This window comes from Trachinotus anak, unplaced genomic scaffold, assembly GCF_046630095.1.
Source record: "Trachinotus anak isolate AG129_WGS33_773 ecotype Australia unplaced genomic scaffold, CSIRO_AGI_Tana_v1 ptg000016l, whole genome shotgun sequence".
Taxonomy (NCBI): domain Eukaryota; kingdom Metazoa; phylum Chordata; class Actinopteri; order Carangiformes; family Carangidae; genus Trachinotus; species Trachinotus anak.
The window spans coordinates 25,591,100-25,614,345 of NW_027273867.1; the positions used below are offsets into that span (position 1 = coordinate 25,591,100).

At 43.0% G+C, this 23,246-nt stretch overlaps 3 protein-coding genes across 10 annotated transcripts in view; 2 read left to right on the forward strand and 1 right to left on the reverse strand.

The window, feature by feature from the left end:
• LOC139634518 (glutamate receptor ionotropic, kainate 5-like) overlaps nt 1-23,246 on the forward strand; it is a 446,396-nt gene that overhangs the window by 224,158 nt on the left and 198,992 nt on the right. The window lies entirely within an intron of this gene.
• Nucleotides 10-19,850, forward strand: LOC139634526 (zinc finger protein OZF-like). Of its 7 annotated transcripts, none has more exons than XM_071501004.1 (4): nt 10-1,035; nt 6,015-10,689; nt 11,133-11,244; nt 18,592-19,850. In XM_071501004.1, the coding sequence occupies exons 1-2, from the start codon at nt 837-839 to the stop codon at nt 6,680-6,682; spliced, it is 867 nt and encodes a 288-aa protein (XP_071357105.1). In that variant the 5' UTR covers nt 10-836; the 3' UTR covers nt 6,683-10,689; nt 11,133-11,244; nt 18,592-19,850. The 7 variants fall into 7 exon arrangements, with proteins under 7 accessions (XP_071357105.1, XP_071357107.1, XP_071357101.1 ...); XM_071501006.1 differs by lacking the exon at nt 18,592-19,850 and having other exon boundaries at nt 6,015-7,090; nt 10,593-10,689; nt 11,119-11,323; XM_071501000.1 differs by having other exon boundaries at nt 6,015-11,244.
• LOC139634516 (semaphorin-6D-like) overlaps nt 9,957-23,246 on the reverse strand; it is a 129,552-nt gene continuing 116,262 nt past the window's right edge. Inside the window, exons 21-23 of one of the 2 annotated variants that reach the window (XM_071500987.1) lie at nt 20,120-20,370; nt 18,357-18,488; nt 9,957-17,209 (exon numbers count right to left, since the gene is read on the reverse strand). In XM_071500987.1, the coding sequence (XP_071357088.1) occupies nt 15,884-17,209; nt 18,357-18,488; nt 20,120-20,370 (1,709 nt within the window). In that variant the 3' untranslated portion in view covers nt 9,957-15,883. Of the gene's footprint in view, nt 17,222-18,356; nt 18,489-20,119; nt 20,371-23,246 lie in introns of both variants that reach the window. The other variant, XM_071500986.1, reaches the window with a different exon arrangement.

Here is a 23,246-nt window from a genome sequence, read left to right on the forward strand (position 1 = left end):
CAAACACTGATGGCAGGTACCACTAAAAATGTTATAGGTTTATTAAAATGATAAATACTCCACTGTACATAACCTACCTTACTGTAGTGCCAACATTATACCTGAGTTACCAATATCAAATATTACTTCTTATCAATACTGCAGGAGGGATAGAAAAATGTATTTCTCCCATTTAACAAAATAAATCAACATCTTAAAACGATAATGTCCCAACTCAAGCAAAATTATGTAAATCAGGAACTGTCTGGTCAAAGGGTAAATCAAAACCAGAAGCCTAACCACACAATGCACACAACTTCAGCCCTTTTCAACACAGTTCACAGGAATGTTTTCAACCATCTGAGAATAATGGAAAAAGTATTTTTACGAATATTAAAAAAATATTAGTGGGCAAATTTTAAACCTGTAATAAAAGTTATACACTGCAACATCCAGCCATACATTAATAATGCAGTTTAGTCGTTATGGAAGTGACTAACAGATAAACGTACAAGCCCACTTATTCAGCCTGTGAATGATAAAACTGTAGATATTAAAAAAAACACAAGATGTAAAATGGACAATATATTTACAAAAATCTCTGAACAGGTAAATGACAATAGAATAATGTAATGTGATGATAAATGGGGACGTGGAGCTTGAAATAGTAGAGGTGGTTTTCTGCTCCACCAGGTGGCGGTAAACTCACGTATCAATCGTATTCAAAGGCCGCCGGTGAAACGCTCACTGGGCATGCGCAGAGACATTAACCCGGAAGCGTAGCTGGTAAACAAACGACGCCTCGGAGGACCGACTGCCGTGTTTCTCTGCGCCCCGCCGCTCAACCAGCCGCTGCAATGTCTAAGATCGAGATGCTGAGGCTGCTGATCAACCAGCGGCTCACCGCGGCCGCAGAGGAGATCTTCGGGGTGTTCGGGAGGACCATAGCCGAGTACGAGGAGGAGATCTCCCGCTCCAAGCTGGAGATCGACCGCCAGCGCCGGCTGCTGGACCTCTCCAGGACGCCGCAGATATCTCTGCAGGTCAGCAGCGCAGGTTGGTGAATGTGTCAGCACCTGCAGAGGAGACACAGCGGCTCCGTGCCGGTGCACCGGCGTTAAGACATCAGTGAGCCGCTGACTGAGGCCATGAAACACAAACAGAAGTAACGAATATTATAATATTATTATTATTACTTCTATTACAACTGGTTATATTCTCCTAAAGTCACCGAAGAACAAGTTTCTACTTTCCAACATTTTACCTGCTTCTGCGCTGTTTTGTGGTAATTAATGATTACTGATAAACCACCTGTAACCACCTGTACCCACCCTTAAACCACCTTTAAACCACCTTAAACCACCTGTAACCACCTTAAACCACCTTTAAACCACCTTAAACCACCTGTAACCACCTTAAACCACCTTTAAACCACCTTAAACCACCTGTAACCACCTTAAACCACCTTTAACCACCTTTAACCACTTGTACCCACCATTAAACCACCTTTAAACCACCTTAAACCACCTTTAACCACCTTTAACCACCCTTAAACCACCCTTAAACCACCTGTAACCACTTGTACCCACCATTAAACTACCTTTACACCACCTGTAACCACCTTTAACCACCTTAAACCACCTTGAACCACCTTAAACCACCTTAAACCACCTGTAACCACCTTTAACCACCTTAAACCACCTTTAACCACCTTTAACCACTTGTACCCACCATTAAACCACCTTTAAACCACCTTAAACCACCTTTAACCACCTTAAACCACTTGTACCCACCATTAAACCACCTTTAAACCACCTTAAACCACCTTAAACCACCTTTAACCACCTTAAACCACCCTTAAACCACCCTTAAACCACCTGTAACCACTTGTACCCACCATTAAACTACCTTTACACCACCTGTAACCACCTTTAACCACCTTAAACCACCTTAAACCACCTGTAACCACCTTTAACCACCTTAAACCACCTTTAACCACCTTAAACCACCTTAAACCACCTTTAACCACCTTTAACCATCTGTAACCACTTGTACCCACCATTAAACCACCTTTAAACCACCTTAAACCACCTTTAACCACCTTTAACCACTTGTACCCACCATTAAACTACCTTTAAACCACCTTAAACCACCCTTAACCACCTGTAACCACTTGTACCCACCATTAAACCACCTTAAACCACCTTAAACCACCTTTAAACCACCTTAAACCACCTGTAACCACCTTAAACCACCTTTAAACCACCTTAAACCACCTGTAACCACCTTAAACCACCTTTAACCACCTTTAACCACTTGTACCCACCATTAAACCACCTTTAAACCACCTTTAAACCACCTTAAACCACCTTTAACCACCTTAAACCACCCTTAAACCACCCTTAAACCACCTGTAACCACTTGTACCCACCATTAAACTACCTTTACACCACCTGTAACCACCTTTAACCACCTTAAACCACCTTGAACCACCTTAAACCACCTTAAACCACCTGTAACCACCTTTAACCACCTTAAACCACCTTTAACCACCTTTAACCACTTGTACCCACCATTAAACCACCTTTAAACCACCTTAAACCACCTTTAACCACCTTAAACCACTTGTACCCACCATTAAACCACCTTTAAACCACCTTAAACCACCTTAAACCACCTTTAACCACCTTAAACCACCCTTAAACCACCCTTAAACCACCTGTAACCACTTGTACCCACCATTAAACTACCTTTACACCACCTGTAACCACCTTTAACCACCTTAAACCACCTTAAACCACCTGTAACCACCTTTAACCACCTTAAACCACCTTTAACCACCTTAAACCACCTTAAACCACCTTTAACCACCTTTAACCATCTGTAACCACTTGTACCCACCATTAAACCACCTTTAAACCACCTTAAACCACCTTTAACCACCTTTAACCACTTGTACCCACCATTAAACTACCTTTAAACCACCTTAAACCACCCTTAACCACCTGTAACCACTTGTACCCACCATTAAACCACCTTAAACCACCTGAAACCACCTTTAACCACCTTTAACCACCTTTAACCACCTTTAACCACCTTAAACCACCCTTAAACCACCCTTAACCACCTGTAACCACTTGTACCCACCATTAAACCACCTTTAAACCACCTTTAACCACCCTTAAACCACCCTTAACCACCTGTAACCACTTGTACCCACCATTAAACCACCTTTAAACCACCATTAAACTACCTTTAAACCACCTTAAACCACCCTTAACCACCTGTAACCACTTGTACCCACCATTAAACCACCTTAAACCACCTTAAACCACCTTAAACCACCTTTAAACCACCTTAAACCACCTTTAACCACCGTTAAACCACCTTTAACCACCCTTAAACCACCTTTAACCACCTTTAACCACCTTTAACCACCATTAAACCACATTTAAACCACCTTTAACCACCCTTAAACCACCTTTAACCATCTGTAACCACTTGTACCCACCATTAAACCACCTTTAAACCACCTTAAACCACCTTTAACCACCTGTACCCACCATTAAACTACCTTTAAACCACCTTAAACCACCCTTAACCACCTGTAACCACAATTAAACCACCTTTAAACCACCATTAAACCACCCTTAAACCACCCTTAACCACCTGTAACCACTTGTACCCACCATTAAACCACCTTTAATCCACCTTTAAACCACCTTAAACCACCTTTAACCACCTTTAACCACCCTTAAACCACCTTAAACCACCTTTAAACCACCTGTACTCACAATTAAACCACCTTTAACCACCCTTAAACCACCTTTAACCACCTTTAACCACCTTTAACCACCATTAAACCACCTTTAAACCACATTTAAACCACCTTTAACCACCCTTAAACCACCTTTAACCATCTGTAACCACTTGTACCCACCATTAAACCACCTTTAAACCACCTTAAACCACCTTTAACCACCTTTAACCACTTGTACCCACCATTAAACTACCTTTAAACCACCTTAAACCACCCTTAACCACCTGTAACCACTTGTACCCACCATTAAACCACCTTAAACCACCTTAAACCACCTTAAACCACCTTTAACCACCTTTAACCACCTTTAACCACCTTTAACCACCTTAAACCACCCTTAAACCACCCTTAACCACCTGTAACCACTTGTACCCACCATTAAATCACCTTTAAACCACCTTTAACCACCCTTAAACCACCTTTAACCACCTGTAACCACTTGTACCCACCATTAAACCACCTTTTAAACCACCTTTAACCACCCTTAAACCACCTTTAACCACCATTAAACCACCTTTAAACCACATTTAAACCACCTTTAACCACCCTTAAACCACCCTTAAACCACCTTAAACCACCTTAAACCACCTTAAACCACCTTTAACCACCTTTAACCACCTTTAACCACCTTAAACCACCCTTAAACCACCCTTAAACCACCCTTAAACCACCTGTAACCACTTGTACCCACCATTAAACTACCTTTAAACCACCTTAAACCACCAGTAACCACCTGTAACCACTTGTACCCACCATTAAACCACCTTTAACCACCTTTAACCACCTTTAACCATCTGTAACCACTTGTACCCACCATTAAACCACCCATAAACCACCCATAAACCACCTTAAACCACCTTTAACCACATTTAAACCACCTTTAACCACCTTTAAACCACATTTAAACCACCTTTAACCACCATTAAACCACATTTAAACCACCTTTAACCACCCTTAAACCACCTTTAACCACCTGTAACCACTTGTACCCACCATTAAACCACCTTTAAACCACCTTTAAACCACCTTAAACCACCTTTAACCACCTGTACCCACAATTAAACCACATTTTAACCACCTTTAACCACCATTAAACCACCTTTAACCACCCTTAAACCACCTTTAACCACCTTTAACCACCTGTAACTACTTGTACCCACCATTAAACCACCTTAAACCACCTTTAACCATCTTAAACCACCCTTAAACCACCTTTAACCACCTGTAACCACTTGTACCCACCATTAAACCACATTTAAACCACCTTAAACCACCTTTAACCACCATTAAACCACCTTTAAACCACCTTTAACCACCATTAAACCACCTTTAAACCACCTTTAACCACCCTTAAACCACCCTTAAACCACCCTTAACCACCTTTAACCACCTGTACCCACCCTTAAACGACCTTTAACCACCTGTACCCACCTGTACCCACCCTTAAACCACCTTTAACCACCTGTACCCACCTGTACCCACCCTTAAACCACCTTTAACCACCTATACCCACGATTACACCACCAGTAACTACCTGGAACCGCATGTCAACCACCTGCAAAGTTTTTGTAACCAACATTTAACCAGCTTTAACTACCAATAAACCATTGGTAACCAACCATTAACCACCTGTAAACCACCTGTAAACCACCAGCTCACAGGGCACAGAGGGTAGTCCTCCAGGAACCACTCTAATGTCGGGTAGATACAGGCGGTGACAGATTAAAGGAAAAACCTGAAACAGGTTGACAGTGTTTCCATCAGTCACTGATGGTTTGATGAGGGTGAAAATGATGTGAATCATCTGCTGTGACCTTCACAGTCACCTGATCTCAGTCCAGGTGAACTATGGGAGATTCTGGAGCAATGTGTTTGACCGTGTCTCCCCAAGCATCATCTAAACACCACATGGGGGAATAATAATAATATGTTTATGAAGAACAGATCGTCCTCCAGGGTCCAGAGACCTGGAGCAGTGAAGCTGATCTGGAGACACATGGAGGAACAACAGCATCCGACTGAGACACTTTGTGTTGGTGTCTCCTTTAATTTGTCGCCGTCTGTAAACATGTTCTGATGGTGGAGCCTCTATGTTTTGACCTGGTCTTGTTCCTTAGAAAACTAACCCTAACCCTAACCCAAGCCTTTCTTGGTTAAAAAAGAAAAAACAAACATTTTTAAACATGTCTCTCTGACTCTCTTCTTTGTTGTTCAGCTCTCTCTGAGCAGCAGGACTGGAGCTCCAGTCTGGACCTAAATGAAACGAATCCTCAGATCAAGGAGGAGGAGGAGGACGATGAGCTGTGGCCAGCTCAGCAGGAGGACAAGACTCAGGCGAAGGAGCAGATTGACGCCAAGTTTGTGTTGTTCCAGGGCGGCGGTGCGAGAAACGAGCGGGATGACGACCACGTGACGCCCTCGCTCTCAAAGTTCAGGAGCCAGGACCTGGAGGACTCAGAGCTTGACCCCCAGCCGGGGACCTCAGTCCAGCACACGTGCTCCGAACTGGATGAGGAGGCGCCTGAAGCTTCAGATCTGGCTTCAGGTAACGGCCAGCTGGACTGTGTCGAACTGGAAACTCCGCTGTCCGAGGTGGTGGACTCCTACATTTGCACCATTTGTGGCCGTGCGTTCGCTCAGCGTGGCCACTGGGCCAAACACGTGCAGGTGCACCGCAAAGTAGAAGCCAAAGTGGACAAGTCGTACACGTGTGACATTTGCGGCAAGAGGCTCACGCGGTTTGACGGTTATCAGAAACACTTGAGGATCCACACGGGCGAGAAGCCGTACTGCTGCAATGAGTGCGGCCGCAGGTTCAGCGACAACTCCAACTACAAACGGCACATTCGCACACACACGGGACAGAAAACACAGCAGAGCTGAGACACTGATGTGAGAGAGTAAAAGATGTCCAACCTCAGTCATAACAAGAGGCAATAAGCACAGCCAAGACATGTCCATGTTGACCTCGGTGCATCTGAAAAGGTTTCTACATACTAATGACAAGAAAGGTTTTTTAAACATCTTTCCAGAGCAGGAAACAGCAGAGGTGTTGTAGAGTGGGTGAGAAACACAGATTTATGATGGTCAGAGTCACCTCAGACTCTCCAACCCCTTGTTTTCATGTTGATACTAATCCTTTGTGTTAGTGACATAGAACAGGTGCGGTGGTCAGCAGCGTCTCCTCGCAGTGAGAAGGCTCTGGGCTGGGAGCTGTCGGCCGGCTGAGGCCTGTCTGTGTGGGTTCCCTCCAGGTACTCCTGCTTCCTCAGACAGTCTGAAGACATGCAGGTTAGGTTAACTGGTGACTCTAAATTGCGCATAAGTGCGAACGTGAGTATGAGCGTGAATGGTTGTTTGTCTCTATGTATCAGGCCTGTGATAAACTGGCGACCTGTCCTAGGTGTACCACACCTTCGCCCAGTGTCAGCTGGGATTGGCTCAGCCCCCTGCCATCCTGAAATATAAGCAGTACAGCTAATGAATGAATGAAATAATCAAAATTAACAGTTACTGTTTGCTTCTGGTATTTATCACTTATTTGGTTTGATTTGTTTTATTTCTGGATCCACAAAACACCCCAATGCAAGAAATATGAAGATGGTCCTTATCTGTCAGATTTATTAACTGCTCCAATCACAGGGTTCTAATATATAAATGTATGAATCTGATCTGGAGGTAGGCACCCAGACAGGATTTTTGAGGCCAGTGATGATATTGATATATTTAAAAATATCAGTCGTATTGAGCAGGATATTTTACAGTGTAAAAATCAACTTGTCTCTGTGAGGCGGCACCAGAGCAGCTGTCATCGCGTTTAGTCAGTCAGGCTGTGATTGTTTTAGATTTATCATTCATGAATCATATGCACCTACAGTTTCTGGGAAACATTCATCTCACCATTTTGTTTCTGCCATTAAATAAAAGAAGAATAATAATGGGATTTTAAATCATTTTTCTTGCAACAGAGAAATGGACGGGAAGCTTTGGACGTGCGATTGGATTTTTCATATTTATCCACATTAATGTGGACATGGACCCAGACAAGACAAGAAGAGACTTATACTATATTTTTATACCTTATATATATGAACAGACATTCATGCTTTGGTGTCGCAGTTTATAGATGCATCAAACATATCTGATGGTGACACAGGAGCAGTTTGGTGTCGGGTTAGACTCACCAGTATTTGTGACAAGTAAAGATGTTTTTATTTTTTGTGCAGAGGTCCATAGCACAAAACTCATGGTTTTGATGGAATCAGAACAACAATGAAACATAATGGTCTGGATTTTGTATTCAAGATGTCAGGAACATTTGAATCCCAGTATAGGAAGTCAACTCAAATAAACCCAGCTCCTACGCAGTCAACAGTAAATCAGTGTTGCAGAAGACTATACAATATGCACTGAAGTAATAAAATCACATGGTAAAAAAGTAACATCCATGTTCCTTCCATCAACTCAAACTGTTTTAATGTATTTTGAAGTAAAAATAAGCACTTTGATACTTTCACAGTGTTAATATAGAACCTAGACCTGCATTATAATCAAAAAACACATAGACATCTACCTTTAGACTGTGGGGGACCTTTAAGTGACAATCCGTAAGACTGCACCTAACAATTACTTCCATAATCAATTAAATCTGCTAATTATCGTCTCAGTTTATTGACTATTTTCTCTCTAAAATGTTTGAAAATAATGAAAAACACCTGTTAGGATTTCTTCGAGACCAGGGGAACATATAGTATCAGTTTATTTTCAAGTATGACACAGAAAAGCTTCAAATCCTCACAATTTTTCAGAGCTGGAACAAGCAAATAATCCATCAGAATAGTTGCTGATTCATTTTCTGTCAATCAATTTATTGATTAATGGAATTGTTGCAGCTCTAATAATCTACCCCCTTCTCTTTATTTGAAAAGGCCACTTTGTCTTAAATCTGAACACGCACTGTTGACCAAAGCTGCAACAAATTAATTTTTTTTCTGTCTGTGGTTTCTGAGTATCCATTGGTCATTTTGTTGTTCCATTTCAATCAATACATGAAATAAAAAGTTCTGCTTCAGAAATGTAGAAAACTAAAATGTCCAGGGTCTCCAGTCACTTACCTGAAGTCTTTTGACAAACTTGAAGTGACAGATCGATTCCATTCAGGCTCCATTGATTATTATCTTGATTGTTTACATTTTTAATTATTAAAAAAATCATTGGTCATTCAAATGTCATTTAAATAACACCTGAACACTGCTCTACCTCAGGGGTAAATGCCCACTTGGTACTCTGACAATCCCAGAAGCACATAAAATCAGTTTTTGTGTCTCTATATGAACACAACAAGGGCAAACATGTTTGGAATAATGTGCAACATTTAAGATTTTCAGTTTGTGTTTCTTTTATTCCGGGGACATTTTCACAGTGTCTGGAAAAAGAAATCTGTGAAGCCTGAATAGCTTCTTTCTTACCAACAGATGGCAGCAAAATGCTTTGTTTGAAACAGTTTCTTGGTAAACCCACATGTTATTGTGAGGAAGTTCAAATTCTACATATATTTCATTTCAGTAGGTAAATTGTTCCATAATTTAAATTTTATAAAACACTGCAGGTTCACTATGTAAAAGGAAGTTAAAAATAAACAGGTGATGATACTTCATTGTCCTTGCTGGGACACCCATAAGGATCCCTGGAACAGTCCCAAGAACTCCTCAACATTTTGAACATTGAGAGGACTTCTGAGACCCCCTAACATGTCTTCTCAAAGACCTTCTGAAAAAAGATACCAGGACTCTGTTTGAGAACTCCGTCCCTTTCAAGGCCCTTAAAAAAATTTACTCACAGAGGACAAGACAGAACTTTCTCAGGGACAGTTAGATGCCTTTCAGTTACTTCTCATCCCCTGAAATGTATCCCCTAGGGACACCCACAAGCCTCTAAAATCCTCATGAACCTAAAGCCAAAGACTAACTGAACTGGCAATAAGTTTTTGTTATGGACTAATGTAACTCATGGCACCCTAGAACACCCTCAGGAACCTCTGGAGCTGCGTGAGTATGACTGTTTCTACTGTTAATTGTCTGTTGCAGCCCTTTTTCCTGTTTGTCACTTATAACTTCAGAATAAGAGTCCACAGAAATAAGAATCACTCCACTCTGAGTAATATTCCACAGTAGCCTTTATTTACACCATCATCCACATTGTTAATTAATAGCAGTAAGGTAAACATAATATCTTTTGACATTGTTACGTTGTCATTCTGGTGTGGCCCAGCGGGTGGCGCTGTGAGTCTATCAGTGATGACAGCGTCTCTGTTCCCCCTCATAGAGAGCACATTTAGAGGACGGGAAACCGAGAACCACGAAATTAATAAACAAATTTATTTTCAAGGTTACAAGTGCATCTTCATACAAAAAAACCCTTTAATAAAATGAACCATAGTGTTTATTTTCTGCGGTGTCCCCGTGGAAGCACCCAGTGAAAACATTCCCTAAAGGACCATTGTCAGGTTAGTCAGATCATAGATGAGCAGCTTCTTCTTTTAATGAAGTTTCAACACCCTTTGGACAGTTTTTGTTCATTACAGATGGAGATTCCTGTTCCTCATTTTGTCTGCTTTGTGTCTGAATGAATGTGGACCTGTTAGTTTCTCAAAATCAGACCTCTGTCTTTCATCGGACCAGACCACACATGAATTTCAGTGTAAAAGCATTTATGAAAGATGACTTCTGCCCCATGTGCAGCAGAGTGAAAAATACTGAGCTTATACTTCTGTTGGACCTTCATCTCATTGTAGCTTCTGGGAAACAATAATGTCTGTATCATCAGCCTGTTCAGTGTGAAGGTGACAATACTGCTGGCAGCCCTGTGGAGCCATTTAAAGGACCATGCAGGTAACTACAAGTTGCCTTTTCTTTACAATGACAACTGACCATTTTCTTGGAGGGGGTATTGTTATAAATTATTTAGTGCTGGAGTTTCTGCATTGATTCTAAATGTGATACTTGGATATATAAGAATTTTTTTTTCCCCACAAAAGACGTTTTTCATTCAAGAAAAGAAGCCAAATGTTAAAGGGGCTATTAGTAAGTTTTCTCTGCTGCTGAACGTGGTTTCTTGCTGTGAGTGGATGGTGGTGATTTAGTCATCACTGTGTTTGGCCATCGCCATTGCCGAGACAGATTTGTTAGTTGTATTTATCAGTTGTGATAAAAGACTGAAACTCATCACGTTGGTGTCTTCAAGCAGCCAAATAGAAAAGTTTTAATTTTCATGAAACAATTTTCATTAACATCCACATTTATTTATTGTTTGTCTTCTAGATTTAAACATCCAGCAGCATATTTCACCCGCCAACCAACTGTGATGTCAGAAATCAGAGGGTCATTGAATGCATCAACAAGGACAAGAGGGTCACTGCTTGGAGCTGCATAACCACACACAGATATGTAAGTTCTATCTTAAAATAATGGTGAACCAGTATTTAATTGTGGATATTCAGCAAGTTTTAAGTATCTGCATGTTGATTTCCTTGGTTTGCTTGGTTTGAAACATTGGTCAGTAAAAGTCCAGCAGGACACCCCTTTAAAGTGCACAAGAGGACCAGACTCAGAAGCTCTGCTGTGGCACAGAACTGACCTTCTCATTATAATCCAACCTTTTTAAAATGTTATTTCTTCCTCTGTAGAAATGATCAGATCTGCCACCGAGAGCTGAGGATCAGATTTGCTGTTCTCATGTGAACACGGCCTGTTAATTTAGACTTTGATTCGTGCAGACAGCTTCTTCCCAGTGACCAGAACAACACTAATCTCTGATAACTATCAAACACTTCCAGTCAGCTGAGAGATCTGGGTGGAGGATGAAAGCGGATGATGTAACATCTTCAAACACCAACTGTGGCACATAGCCCCCTTTTACATTTAGTGTAAATTGATATGAAACCGCTGCTTTATTGTTTTTTAATTCAACCTGAACAAAAAGATCCCTCTGACGGATTTGGACTTTTATAGGACAACTCTTTCAGCAGGTGCTTTACATCCCAGATTTCAGTTTCTCTCCCTCGACCGTTTGGTACTGGCCAAGTTGAAGTTGCATCATTTGGTGCAGAGCCCGCTCACCCTGCCCACAGCAGACGGGGATACTTCACTAACACTGCTGCAACATCACCGCCGCTTCGTTATTGCTTAATCTGTGCCGGGAGTGTGTGTCCAGCACAGCTGAGAGAGGCAGATAAAACTAAAACCGGCTGCTGGATGTTTATCTGGTTCACCGGCAGCTGGGAACCAAACTCGCTGAACAAAGTTTGTTTAGTGACAGACATCAAGTTCCACATCACCTGTGAGTCATGTTTCTGGTTTAACACTTCAGAAAGCTTCATTTCCTGTCTGGATTTCACTGGGTCACTGATCGTACGGCTGTTTGCATGTTCGAGCCTGTGGTTGAAAAACTTCTTTAGAGTGGAAGTTCAGACTTGACTTGGAAACAGCTTGTACTGAAATATAATTATGGTCTACTTTCTAGCTTTTCCAGGACTTTCAACAACATTTCAGTCTTCTTCGGCAGATGGAGATGGGAGTCAAGAATTATGATCTTCACACAAAATATAACCTCTTGTTATTCTCTTTCCCAGGTTCAGGATTTAGGATCTAGGTGATGAAAACTGAGCAAAGTTAATTCACAGGGGAAAACCATGGGGTAGAAAGTCTTGGAAAAAGCTTGTAAGTGGACCTTATGATTCAGATGGGCCATATTGTCAAAAAAGAAAGGTTTGGATATAATTAACAATTTCAGCAGATTTTCTTTCCACTGCAAAATGCAAAGAAACCAAACCCTGTCAGAAACATGTCAGTTTTAGGTCCACATGTGAGAAACAGTGGAGCTGTTTGTGTTTTTCTTTTTGACTGAACATAAGGATTTTAATGGAGGTTGTAATAACTTCGACAAGTTAGGCATCACGCAAAGCCAAAGAAATGATTGGCAGTGTCTGTGTTCCTGTATGAAACGAATCGTTTCAGCTCTGCCTGAGTGGAGCAGGTCTGTGTTGATATATCTCATTAATTCAACTTTTTTTTTGCAGGATTGGATAAAGTGTCAAATGTTGGAGCTTCCCTGAACACACCACTAAGGAGGCTTTACATGACAACAACACAGTTTCAGCAGTAAAAGAAAAGAAGAGCACGACTCAGTCACTGAGGAGAGCTTTAGATTGTTCCGCTGTTTTTTCTTCACATGTGACACAGTACAGGTGATGTCTGATACCTGAGCACACTGACAGTAACACCCATATCCTGGGAACATGGTCAGCAGTAATACAGTGTCACCTGTGCAGATAATGGGCAGAAAGGTGCGGAACCAGGGTGCTTCTTTAAAAATCAGACGGCCAAGAGTTTCCCAAACCTGCAGCAACACGTTGAGGCAACACAGACAGTCAACTCTGTCAGCTGTTTGGATTCACCATCAGTGCTTCAGCTCCACACAGCTCAGTATTTTATTCATGTCCCAAAAAGTCACCAACTTTTATTGCTGTTGCAGGCAGCGCTGCTCATCTCTGTTGCCTCGTAAAGTTGCCCGTTAACATTTGACCAATCTGACTGTTTGGCCGGTGCCCAAACAGAATAAAAAAGTTCCTGACCACTGGTCAACACTGCGAGGTAAAAGTAAAACAGGAAACAGCAGATTCTCTTCACAGTCAGTATTTTTAGACCATCTGTGATGAAACACTCCCACAGACTGTGGTCCAACCCCAGAGTCTGTGAAAGTGAATGAAAACATTCACCCAAACTACACAGAAACACATGGTATGTTCTTACTCTGCCCTTGTGGCATCTATACTTGCATACAGTTTTGGTTTTATTTGTCCTTGGGTTTCTGAGACACTGTCCCCATAAAATAATCCACAGAAGACTGAAATTGTCCCTGTAGTGTAGATTTTTTCAAATGTTCTGTCACAAACTAAAGTGCATTGACCTCCACTGAATTTGAGACACAGATGTCTTGGACCCTGTTCAGCTGAAACCGAAACTCTTTGCTCAGCTAGATGCTGCTAGAGCGGTGGCTCCCAAACGGTTTCCGACCACGGTGTCGTTACCGATATTTGTTATTAGAATTTATTTCAACAGAACAAATAATAATGAAGTAAAGAACAAAAATGGCTGCCTGTTTGAAGACCATCATCCTGGTCATTTTAGCTACAGGCAACATCTGTTGGTCCAGATTGAATTGTCTCAACTTTGGCAGCAAGGAATTACTGTTTTCATTATTGATTAATGGATGCAGACATAACTTTTCCTCTTGCACCATCATCAGGTCAGGTCCTCCACAGTCGTAGTTTAGTGCTAGTTAGCACGCTAACGCTGGGCTCCAAAGCCAGACCACGGACTGTTTGACTGTCTCTGGTAACTTTGCTGTTTATTGCTTGTTTTTTTCTTTCTGACACATTTGGAAACACAATATAAAAATTGTAATTAATGAAATTATTTGGTGGAATGTCCAGTAAAAGCAACCCTTGCACCCTGGGGGCAGGAAACAGGTAAGTGTGAGTCCTGTTGTGATTTGAGTGACCTGACATTTCAAGAAAAAGACCAGACTTCATTTTACTTTTCATTCTGTGAGCTGATGTCGATTTGGGCAGGTTCACCTGTTGTACTACTTCACACTGTTGATGACAAAGTCCTGTCAGAAGCACAGAGCTCAGTAGGTAACGAGAGAGATAAACAATTCCCTCAAATCACTTAATCAATACCCTGAAATTAACAGCAGAGCTCTTGTAGTTACTGCAGTTCGACTGTTAAACTTCAGCCTTTATCGATCCTGCAGAAGTCAGCCAAAAAATTCAACGCCTGAGGTTCTAGAGTAGGAAAACTAGTCATTTGTGGGCAATTATTAATTCAAGAAGAACAATTAAGTAATGTGAACATAGAAATGACTAAGATGAAGGTGTATTACCTGCACTGAGAGCATGAATTAGTAATTTGAGGGACTAATCTCACTTTGACCACCAGCTCCATTTTTTCAGATACCAATATGGTATAAAAAAGAACATTCATCTGGTATATATGTACTGTCAGGGTGGAGGGTGATGGCTGCTCTGATCTGAACCACTGTGATATTTAGATTTGAGCCCACAGCTCCTGAAGCATCATTCTTTTTCTTCTCACTTTCCTCAAAGTGTTGCTGATGTGTCATGTACAAAAATCTCCATCTCTTGAATGTCCCGTCAACTTGAAGTCTCAGACATGAAAACAAATACCTGGTTTTGCTTCCTCCTTCTGGACTCACAGAAAAGTTGAGTAAACCCTCCTTTTAATTTCAATTTTCCAGACCAGATTCAGAGGGACAAATAAACTTCCAAAGCAAAGAAAGGAATGACCCTCGGGTCTTTTTTAACATGATCTTTGTTTGATTTCTCCTGTGAAAAGAAATGCCATTGTTTGATTCCAAGTCCTGGAGAAATGTCCCAGTGGTCCCAGATTGAGTTCACGTCAGGTCCGATTCCCTGCTTTTATGAATCTTTGCAAATGAAATCTGGGCCCTGTGCCAAAGTGCAACAACCGGGGACATTAGATCAAAGCGCTCATAAGAAAACTGCATTAATCAAGAATTTTTCAGGCCACCTCCAGCCTTGGGGACTCCTCCTGAATCATTTACATCTCTCGCCCTGCTTTTGGATGTTTCTCAGACACGTCTGAGCCGGTTTTGATCTGCAGTCTGTCGTGAGGGGAAAGTCGCCACGAGCAGCTCTGACCACCCGAAGACATAAGTCAGAGATCCTGTTTATTTGTTGATCCTCAGAGTGTCTGTCTGTGCGGCTCTGTTCAGGGCTCTGCTCTGTGCAGCTACAATGCAGCGCTCATGACTCAGAGAGGCGGCGTCCGTCGTCCACTCAGCAGCAGGAAAATAACCACGGCTGAGAGGTCACAATGAGGAGTGATGAGGACAGAAAGCTCTGAAGTCTCTGTCATGTCTTTCTGTCCCATCAGTGCTCTCATTTTGTCATTCCTCACCAGCCCTGCAGACATGTCGGGTGCTGTACTCAGTGAGGACTGTAGCAGCCACGGAGCGGTGGCGTCACCTCCTCTTACAGTCTCAGAAGTTGTACTTTCCCGCCTCTGCTACCGGTGAGGTCGCTGTGTTTGGCAGGAACAAGGGTTTTGGCGGGACTTGGGGTTTAAGTGACGCCGTTCTCCGGACGATTGCCGCCCGATGCACGTGTGGCCCTTCGCTGTAACTGTGCTGCCGCGTCAGGCAGGCACTGGCGATGGACGGCTGCTGGCTGTCACCGTTGGTACTAGTGTTTGCATTAGCCCCCCTGTTCGCACCAGGAGGTCCATTGCTGCTGCTGTTGGTGTTCATCCGGGCCAGGAAGTGTGCATGCTGTGTCCCCCGTTGGTTGAAGCTGTGATGGCGAGGCACAGCACCACCCCCGCTACCCATCTTTATTAGGGAGTGGCGCTGGGAGTGGTGGCGTGTCACAGAGACACCGCTTCCTCCGGGTCTCTCTGGAATCACCTGCTGCTGGAGGGGAGTGGAGGAGGAAGAAGAGGAGGAGGAAGGGATGGAGGTGGAGGAGGTGGGATTGTTGGAGGATGAGGAGGAGGAGGAAGAAGAGGAGGTGGCAAAGGATGAGGTGGAGTTTTGAGCAGGTGTGTCCAGGCGTTTGGGGAGGCCGTCACTCGGCAGCGTGGATGTGCTGTAGTACGAAGCTGATTCCGTCTCGGGGATCTGCTGCTGGTGATGGTGACCACCTCCGCCGGCGCTGCTGCTGCTGTTGTTGTTGTGGTGGTTGCTATGGTGATGGCTGTGGTTGTAGTGGTGGGTGCGTGTCTGGCCGCGGTGGCTGTGATGGTGATGGTGATGGTGATGGTGCCCTCCAGAGGAGGACGAGGACGGCCCAGGAAACAGTGCGGACGAGGAGGTGGAGGTGAGGACCTTGATGCCTCCCGTTCCCGACGCGCTGACCTCGTGGATGTGTTTGAGCAGGTCGTCCAGCGCCGACACATCCACCACCGTCTGGGGCAGAGACTGCTGGGAGTGGTGATGATGGGGAACTCCCCCGCCTGCTGCTCCTCCACCTACTGCTGCTGCTGCTCGTTCATCATTCGAGATCTTCCTCTCCTCGGGGAGGTGCAGCGAAGTCGAGGAAGCCCCCGCTCTGTGGGCCGCTCCGTTGCTCAGACTGTTTCCCTGATGATGAGAGTAGGGAAACACCTGCTGGGTCAAAGAGTTCCCAACAACGGCCATGAAACCCAGACTGGATCCAGAGCAGCTGGGCCCAGGTTTTGGGTTGGTGTCCTTGGCGTTGTTGCAGTTCTGGTTCTTCTCGTACTGATGTTGCCGCAGGGCCTTCATGTTCTTGATGGGGAGTTCTGGGGTGGAGTCAGGTGTGGGCAGACCGGACAGCTCTCCGTCGGCCTGTGACAGGGACTAAACAGAGGTCAGACCCATGGTTTTCATGCATGTTTGATGTCAGTCATTCTGAATCAGATTAACATCAACAACGTTTCGTGCTCAGTCTAGACGTGGAAGAGGAAGTATGAACAATCAAACTGCAAGATGAATGTGACTTGAAGAACCCATGAGGAAGGCTGCAGCTTGTTTCAGTTGCAAACACCTTCCAGTGTTGTGATTCATTTATCAGTTTTCATCACTAAAATGCAGCTCAGCAACAGCTCAACACAACAAACCCTCACAGGAAGCTGCAACAACTACTGATGATGATCATTTCAGTACAGAATGGATGAACATCTTTTACTTCCATTGCTGAACCTCACTCCTTTCATAGTGTTGCCTTGAGGAGGTTAAACCAGCTGATATCCAGCTGCCAGCTGCTGCACTTCTCTTCTGATTTGCATTTTCCATTTAACCATCAAACAGGAGGAGTCACAGCCTTCAAACTAAACCGCTCCTCTGTTGATAAAGATTATTACATTAATTCTGATTCTGAGTGAGTGTTTGTGTGGTTAGCTTAGCTTAGCATGAAGACTAGAAGCAGGGGGAAATACTTGGCCTGGCCCTTTCCAAAGACACACCTACAAACATCTGAAGCTCATTATCAAAATAAAACCAGGTGGAAACTGATGTTTGAACACAGATCAAATAAACCAGATATAACATGTTGATCTGAGCTTCAGGAAGGTGTAATTTTAGCTAGGCTAACACCGTGGCTCTCGCAGCAGCAGTGTCAGCTGATCAACTGTTGGATGGATCAAAATGTGAACATCTTGTTTAACATTAGCATGTTAGCATTTAGCTCAAAGCACAAAGCTGCTAGCAAGGCCAGAGACCCTTTTTCCCCTTTTGATGAAAGCTAGGCTCCATGCAGATTCCCCTTGCTATCAATCGGTCTTAATGCTAAGCTAGGCTAAGCATATCCAAAGTCCTTAACACACAAACATGAGACTGGTCTTCATCCTGATCTAATCTCTGAGAAAAAAAGACAGTTCTCTAATAAACTGTTTAGTCCCTGCAGATGATATGGAAATATGTTTTAACGGGTTAAATATAAAGAGTATTTGATCCTGACCCAGACCAGGCTGCCCGCCATGATCAGCTGTCCTACCTGGGAGAGGCTGAGGTCAGGGTCTCCCAGCGGCAGGCCCTGATGTGCGGGGGTGTGGAGGTGAGGTGAGGCCCGGCCGTTGGGGATAAAGGAGCTGTACATCTTCGGTGTGGACACGTCCAGTTTGTCCTCCTGGAGGAAGAAGAAGAGGAAGCAGAGCGCTGATGATAAATCCAGGATGGAAGAGACGCAGTGAACACAGAGAAATGTGATTCGTTATTCTCTTTTCTTTCAGGAACAAAATGACCTGAGCAGTGAGGAAAGACGTCTTCCCTGGTTCTCAGTTATCATATTCCACACAATGCATCGAGGGACTCACACATTACACACATATCCATTTCAGCACAGAGGTCAGAGGTCAACAGGAAGCTCAGAGATCCAGTTTCTTACTGAAGGACACCTGGAGTTCATAGTGAAGCAGTGGATTGTGATGACTGAATGAGAGACTGAAGTGATGCTATTACTTATTATGTCTCCCCCCAGGAGAGGAGGGGGGGTGAGGATGAATATTAACACTGCTGCTCAGAATTCAGCTGATTAAGCTGCTGCTAAATCTGCTGCATATGTCTGTTCACTTTCTTATTGAAATTCTGTTTCCCCTCAAACTGTGGCTGTGCAGCTTCACCCACATCAACCAGAGAGAATCTGTACTTTGATGACAACATAACAGGCCGAGGCACAGATCTCCTCCCAGTTTATCTGCAACGAGCAACACATTTTATATAAAAAACACGACCGTGCTTATGAATCAATTATTAGTGGTAATTTTAGATCGTAAGGGTGAACATGGTCTTTGCTTTTAGGCAAAGTTCTCTAAAATAAAATGAAACTGTACCGAACAAAAGGATTGTTTTTTTTTATATATCATTATATATCATAAAAATCAAAAACTGTCTGCACACAAAGGTACATCAGTCCTTGAGTGGCTTGGCTTGTGCCTATAAATAAAATGTATTACTATTATTATTATTATTATTATTATTATGAACAATGTCATTTTAACCTGAAAGCAAACTGAAGAACTATTAGTCTAATCAGCTCATTTAAATCAGAGCTTAAAACATCAGTTTGCTTTAGCTCATCAATAAATTACACCTGACATCTTTTGAATCTTGTGCCTTGTCTGTATTTGCTTTTTTTTATGTCTTTGATCACTGGAGCTCTTCTTTTAAAATGATGTCCTGAGTTTCTGACTTGATTTTATGCAATCTTGATATGATTTATGTATTGTTATTGTATGTTTTTATTGTTTTAAATGCTATTTTATTGTAATGGTAATGTTCTATTTTTAATGTATTTCAGTGCCTCTGTGAAGCACTTTGAGTTGCCCGCTGTCTGAATGTTGCTGTGTAAACTTTCCTCTAATGCAAACTGCAAGCACGTCTGACGATGAAGACATTTGTTCACAAAGTGGTTGCTGAAAGGTGTTTGTTGTTATATTTATACATTTTTAATGACCTGTAATTATTTTTAATAAATCTAGTCCAGTTTGTATTTTCAGGCCTGTTACATTTTCAAACTACAAAACTGAGCAAATAAGCTTTGAAGTGGTGGAACCGACTTCATGTGAGACCTGTTTTAGTGCCTCTGGCACCGTCTCATGGCTGTGACTACAATATCTGCAGGTTTGTAAAAACCAGTTCCATGATGGAGCATATTTAAGAGGTTTGGGTTTAAAAGAACAGTTTCTGTTGATTGTCCATCACAAATCCACATTTTCTTTTACTTGAGTGTTTGACCCGATCAGAGACCAGTTGACTCACCTTGGGCTGCCCATCCAGCAGTCCGTTGAGCTTGGCGAGGGATCGCAGGGACAGGGCGTGGGGCAGGGACGCCTCGGGGTCTTTTCCCAGCCTCCTCGCCCGGTGAGCGGCGCTGCGGCTGCAGTAACACGACACCAGGAAGCCGGACAAGATGGCACCTAGGAAGAAAGCCACCAGCACGCAGGCAATGAGCAGGGTGTAGTGGACGTTAGCCCCAGCTCGCGGGTCCATCTCTGGAAGTCGACGGACACCTGGAAGACACAGGAGGGAGAGGAAGGGGTTAATTCACCTGTTCAGGAGGCAGATGAGATTTGTCCTTGAGTGTCTTCCACCTCCACAGTTTCAGTTCCTCTCTAAAGCTCTGTTCTCACTTTGTCATTAATGGGTATTGATGAGGGAGAATTTTTTTTATTTATTTTAGAATCATACATATATATTTAATCTTAATGGGAAAGTGGTCTCAGATTTTTGGACCCCAATGTATAAAGGAAAATAAATATAATGAAAATAAGAGATTTTTCAGCGTCCGAATCAACAGCTTTGGTTTTTCTCTTTAATGCATCATAAATCTTTGTTTTATTTATACAGAATTAAACTTAACTGTGACAACGACTTAAACGCAATTGTAGAATTAAAAATAAAATGACATCACCTCCCGAGATATAATCAATGAAAACTGTCAGAATATGTGATAAATGATTCATCAAATAATAGATTATATAAAGAATAACACATCCAGGCTGATAAACATCAATAATGATCGTGTTCCCGACAGGATACGCTGCCTCTCAGTGGTACTGTGGTGGGGGCTGCAACCACTGACATCCTGAACATCATGCAGCTTCTACAGCAGCAGGCAGGATGAGCTGACATTCAGCTTAAGGGAAGGAGACGAATGAGTGCAGGGGGAGAGAAGGAGGAAAACAGAGGAAGGAGAGGTGAGAGGAAGGTGAGGGAGAGGAAGAAAGGAAGGAAAAGACAAAGACGAGGATTGGACTTAATGAGAAAGAGGTGTTTCACAGGTGAGGAAACAGGATGATGGAGGAGGGATGAAGATGAGGGGAGGAGACGGAGGAGGTGAGATTCAGGAGGAGAAGAAAGGGAAGGGAAGAAACTATGATTGGATTTGAGAGAGAAGAGGAGGAAGTAGTTCTGACAAAAGAATGGAGGGATGAGAGAGGAGGAGAAAGGAGGGATGGATGTAGAGAGAAGAGATGAAAGAGAGATCACTGTTTGGCAGCGTTCACCTCATCAGGTCCAGGAACAACATCAAAGCCTCTCAGACACAATGAGTCATCATCAGTGTGTCCAACTATCATGGTACACACACACACACACACACACACACACACACACACACACACAGACACACACACACACACACACACACACACACAGACACACACACACAGACACAGACACACACACACACACACACACACACAGCTCAGGATTAATGGGCAGATCAATACTGCAGTAATCAATGATTTGATCTGACACAGATGCTGCTGGTGTGTAACCAGATTTTAGTCAAAAGAACTGACTGTTAAACGCACAGTGTGTAACATCTGCTGCTAAAGGTCTCTCAATCAAAACAATAACGTTGGATGACGTCATGAAATAAAGTGGGATCATGGGTTCATGGATCAAGTGTTCTCCCGGTTCCTCCCGGTTCTCCCGGTTCCTCCCGGTTCTTCAGTGTCAGTGGTTCAGGAGGTTTTTACCTGGAGCTGAATCATCTTCAGAGGTCTCCTCCTCTCCACTACAGACAGACCCGGTGATTATAACCGTTAGAAGCAGCTTCACATTTAAAGTCAGACTCACCGGCGCTGTCCGGAGGACACCGGACATGAGGGAAAGGCTGGAAGCTAAAACTGCGAATCTATCCAACTAACTGCTCAATTATGAACCAGAGTTTCCGGAGTTTTTTCTTCCTTACCGGCTGCCGAACTATCCACAGAGGTGTCCTCCTCTCCGTGTCAAACAGGCCGGAGGATTAAACCGGTAGAAACAATGAATAGTGTCAAAAATATATTTATGCATTAATTTTATATTTTGTAAGGTATATATTTCATGTATTTCCACATATATCTTTAATAATGTTTTATTTGTTCTCATATTGTTATGTATGTACTGTAGCATGATTTTATGTCTCAGTGTCTCTTTATGTCTCAGTAACACTTTGATGGAACTTTGGCACAAACGTTCACTTGGACTCAAGGGTGAACTGATAAGATTTTGGTGGTCAAAGGTCAAAGGTCAAGCACAGTGTGTCCTCACAAGACACTTTTTAGCCTTTACTCACAACTTCGCACAGCAATTGTGACAAAATTTCACACAAATGGTGAATATTTGATGTGACTCTGGATAAACAGGGATGTGATCTGAAACTAGTCTGAGTCAAGCCTGAGCTGGTAACTCTAGTTTAAAAATATATTAATGCATTAATTCTATATATTGTAGACATGTTTTTTTTAATGTTCACCAAAAATTGCGTCCATGTATTTTAATGGTAAAAAACAACATTTTTACTTGAATACAGTGCATAGTTTTCTCAGGAGTAAAATCTTGCTGAACACGGCCTCAGCTGAACGTGACTCCAGCTCATCCTGCTGTTTTTAGTTTTGCGTGAGCATCATTTCTGTTTGCTGAAGTCACAGTTGTGTGTCTCTCTGAGTGCAGTCAGTGCTGAGTCATCGCTGCAGCTTGTCCCGGTGATTGAACACTTTAACAGATGAAAACTGTGACTTTCAGGTCGCTGTTGTTTGTGTTAACCTCTGTTTTATCCCACAGGGTTGATTGAGCACCGCTGGAGCGTTTTTCATTACCGCCGTCCTGCTTCACATTCTCAGCAACACACCCTGACCTGGCAGCCGCACAGACCCGAGACTGACGGGCTGATTTACCTGCTGACACTCACCGAGCATTTAACACAGTGTCCGACACATTCTGAGCAGTCTCATGGTCGGGAAACGTGTCCTGAGGTTCTGGGCTGATTGTGTGTTTTCACTTCAGGTTTTATTCGTTCAGGAAATGCAGAGGCTGCACTGAAAGATGTCACTCATAGCGACGTACACACAGAAACTCATGTTTTTGCAGCTCCATGCAGCTTTTTTTAGCCTCTTTG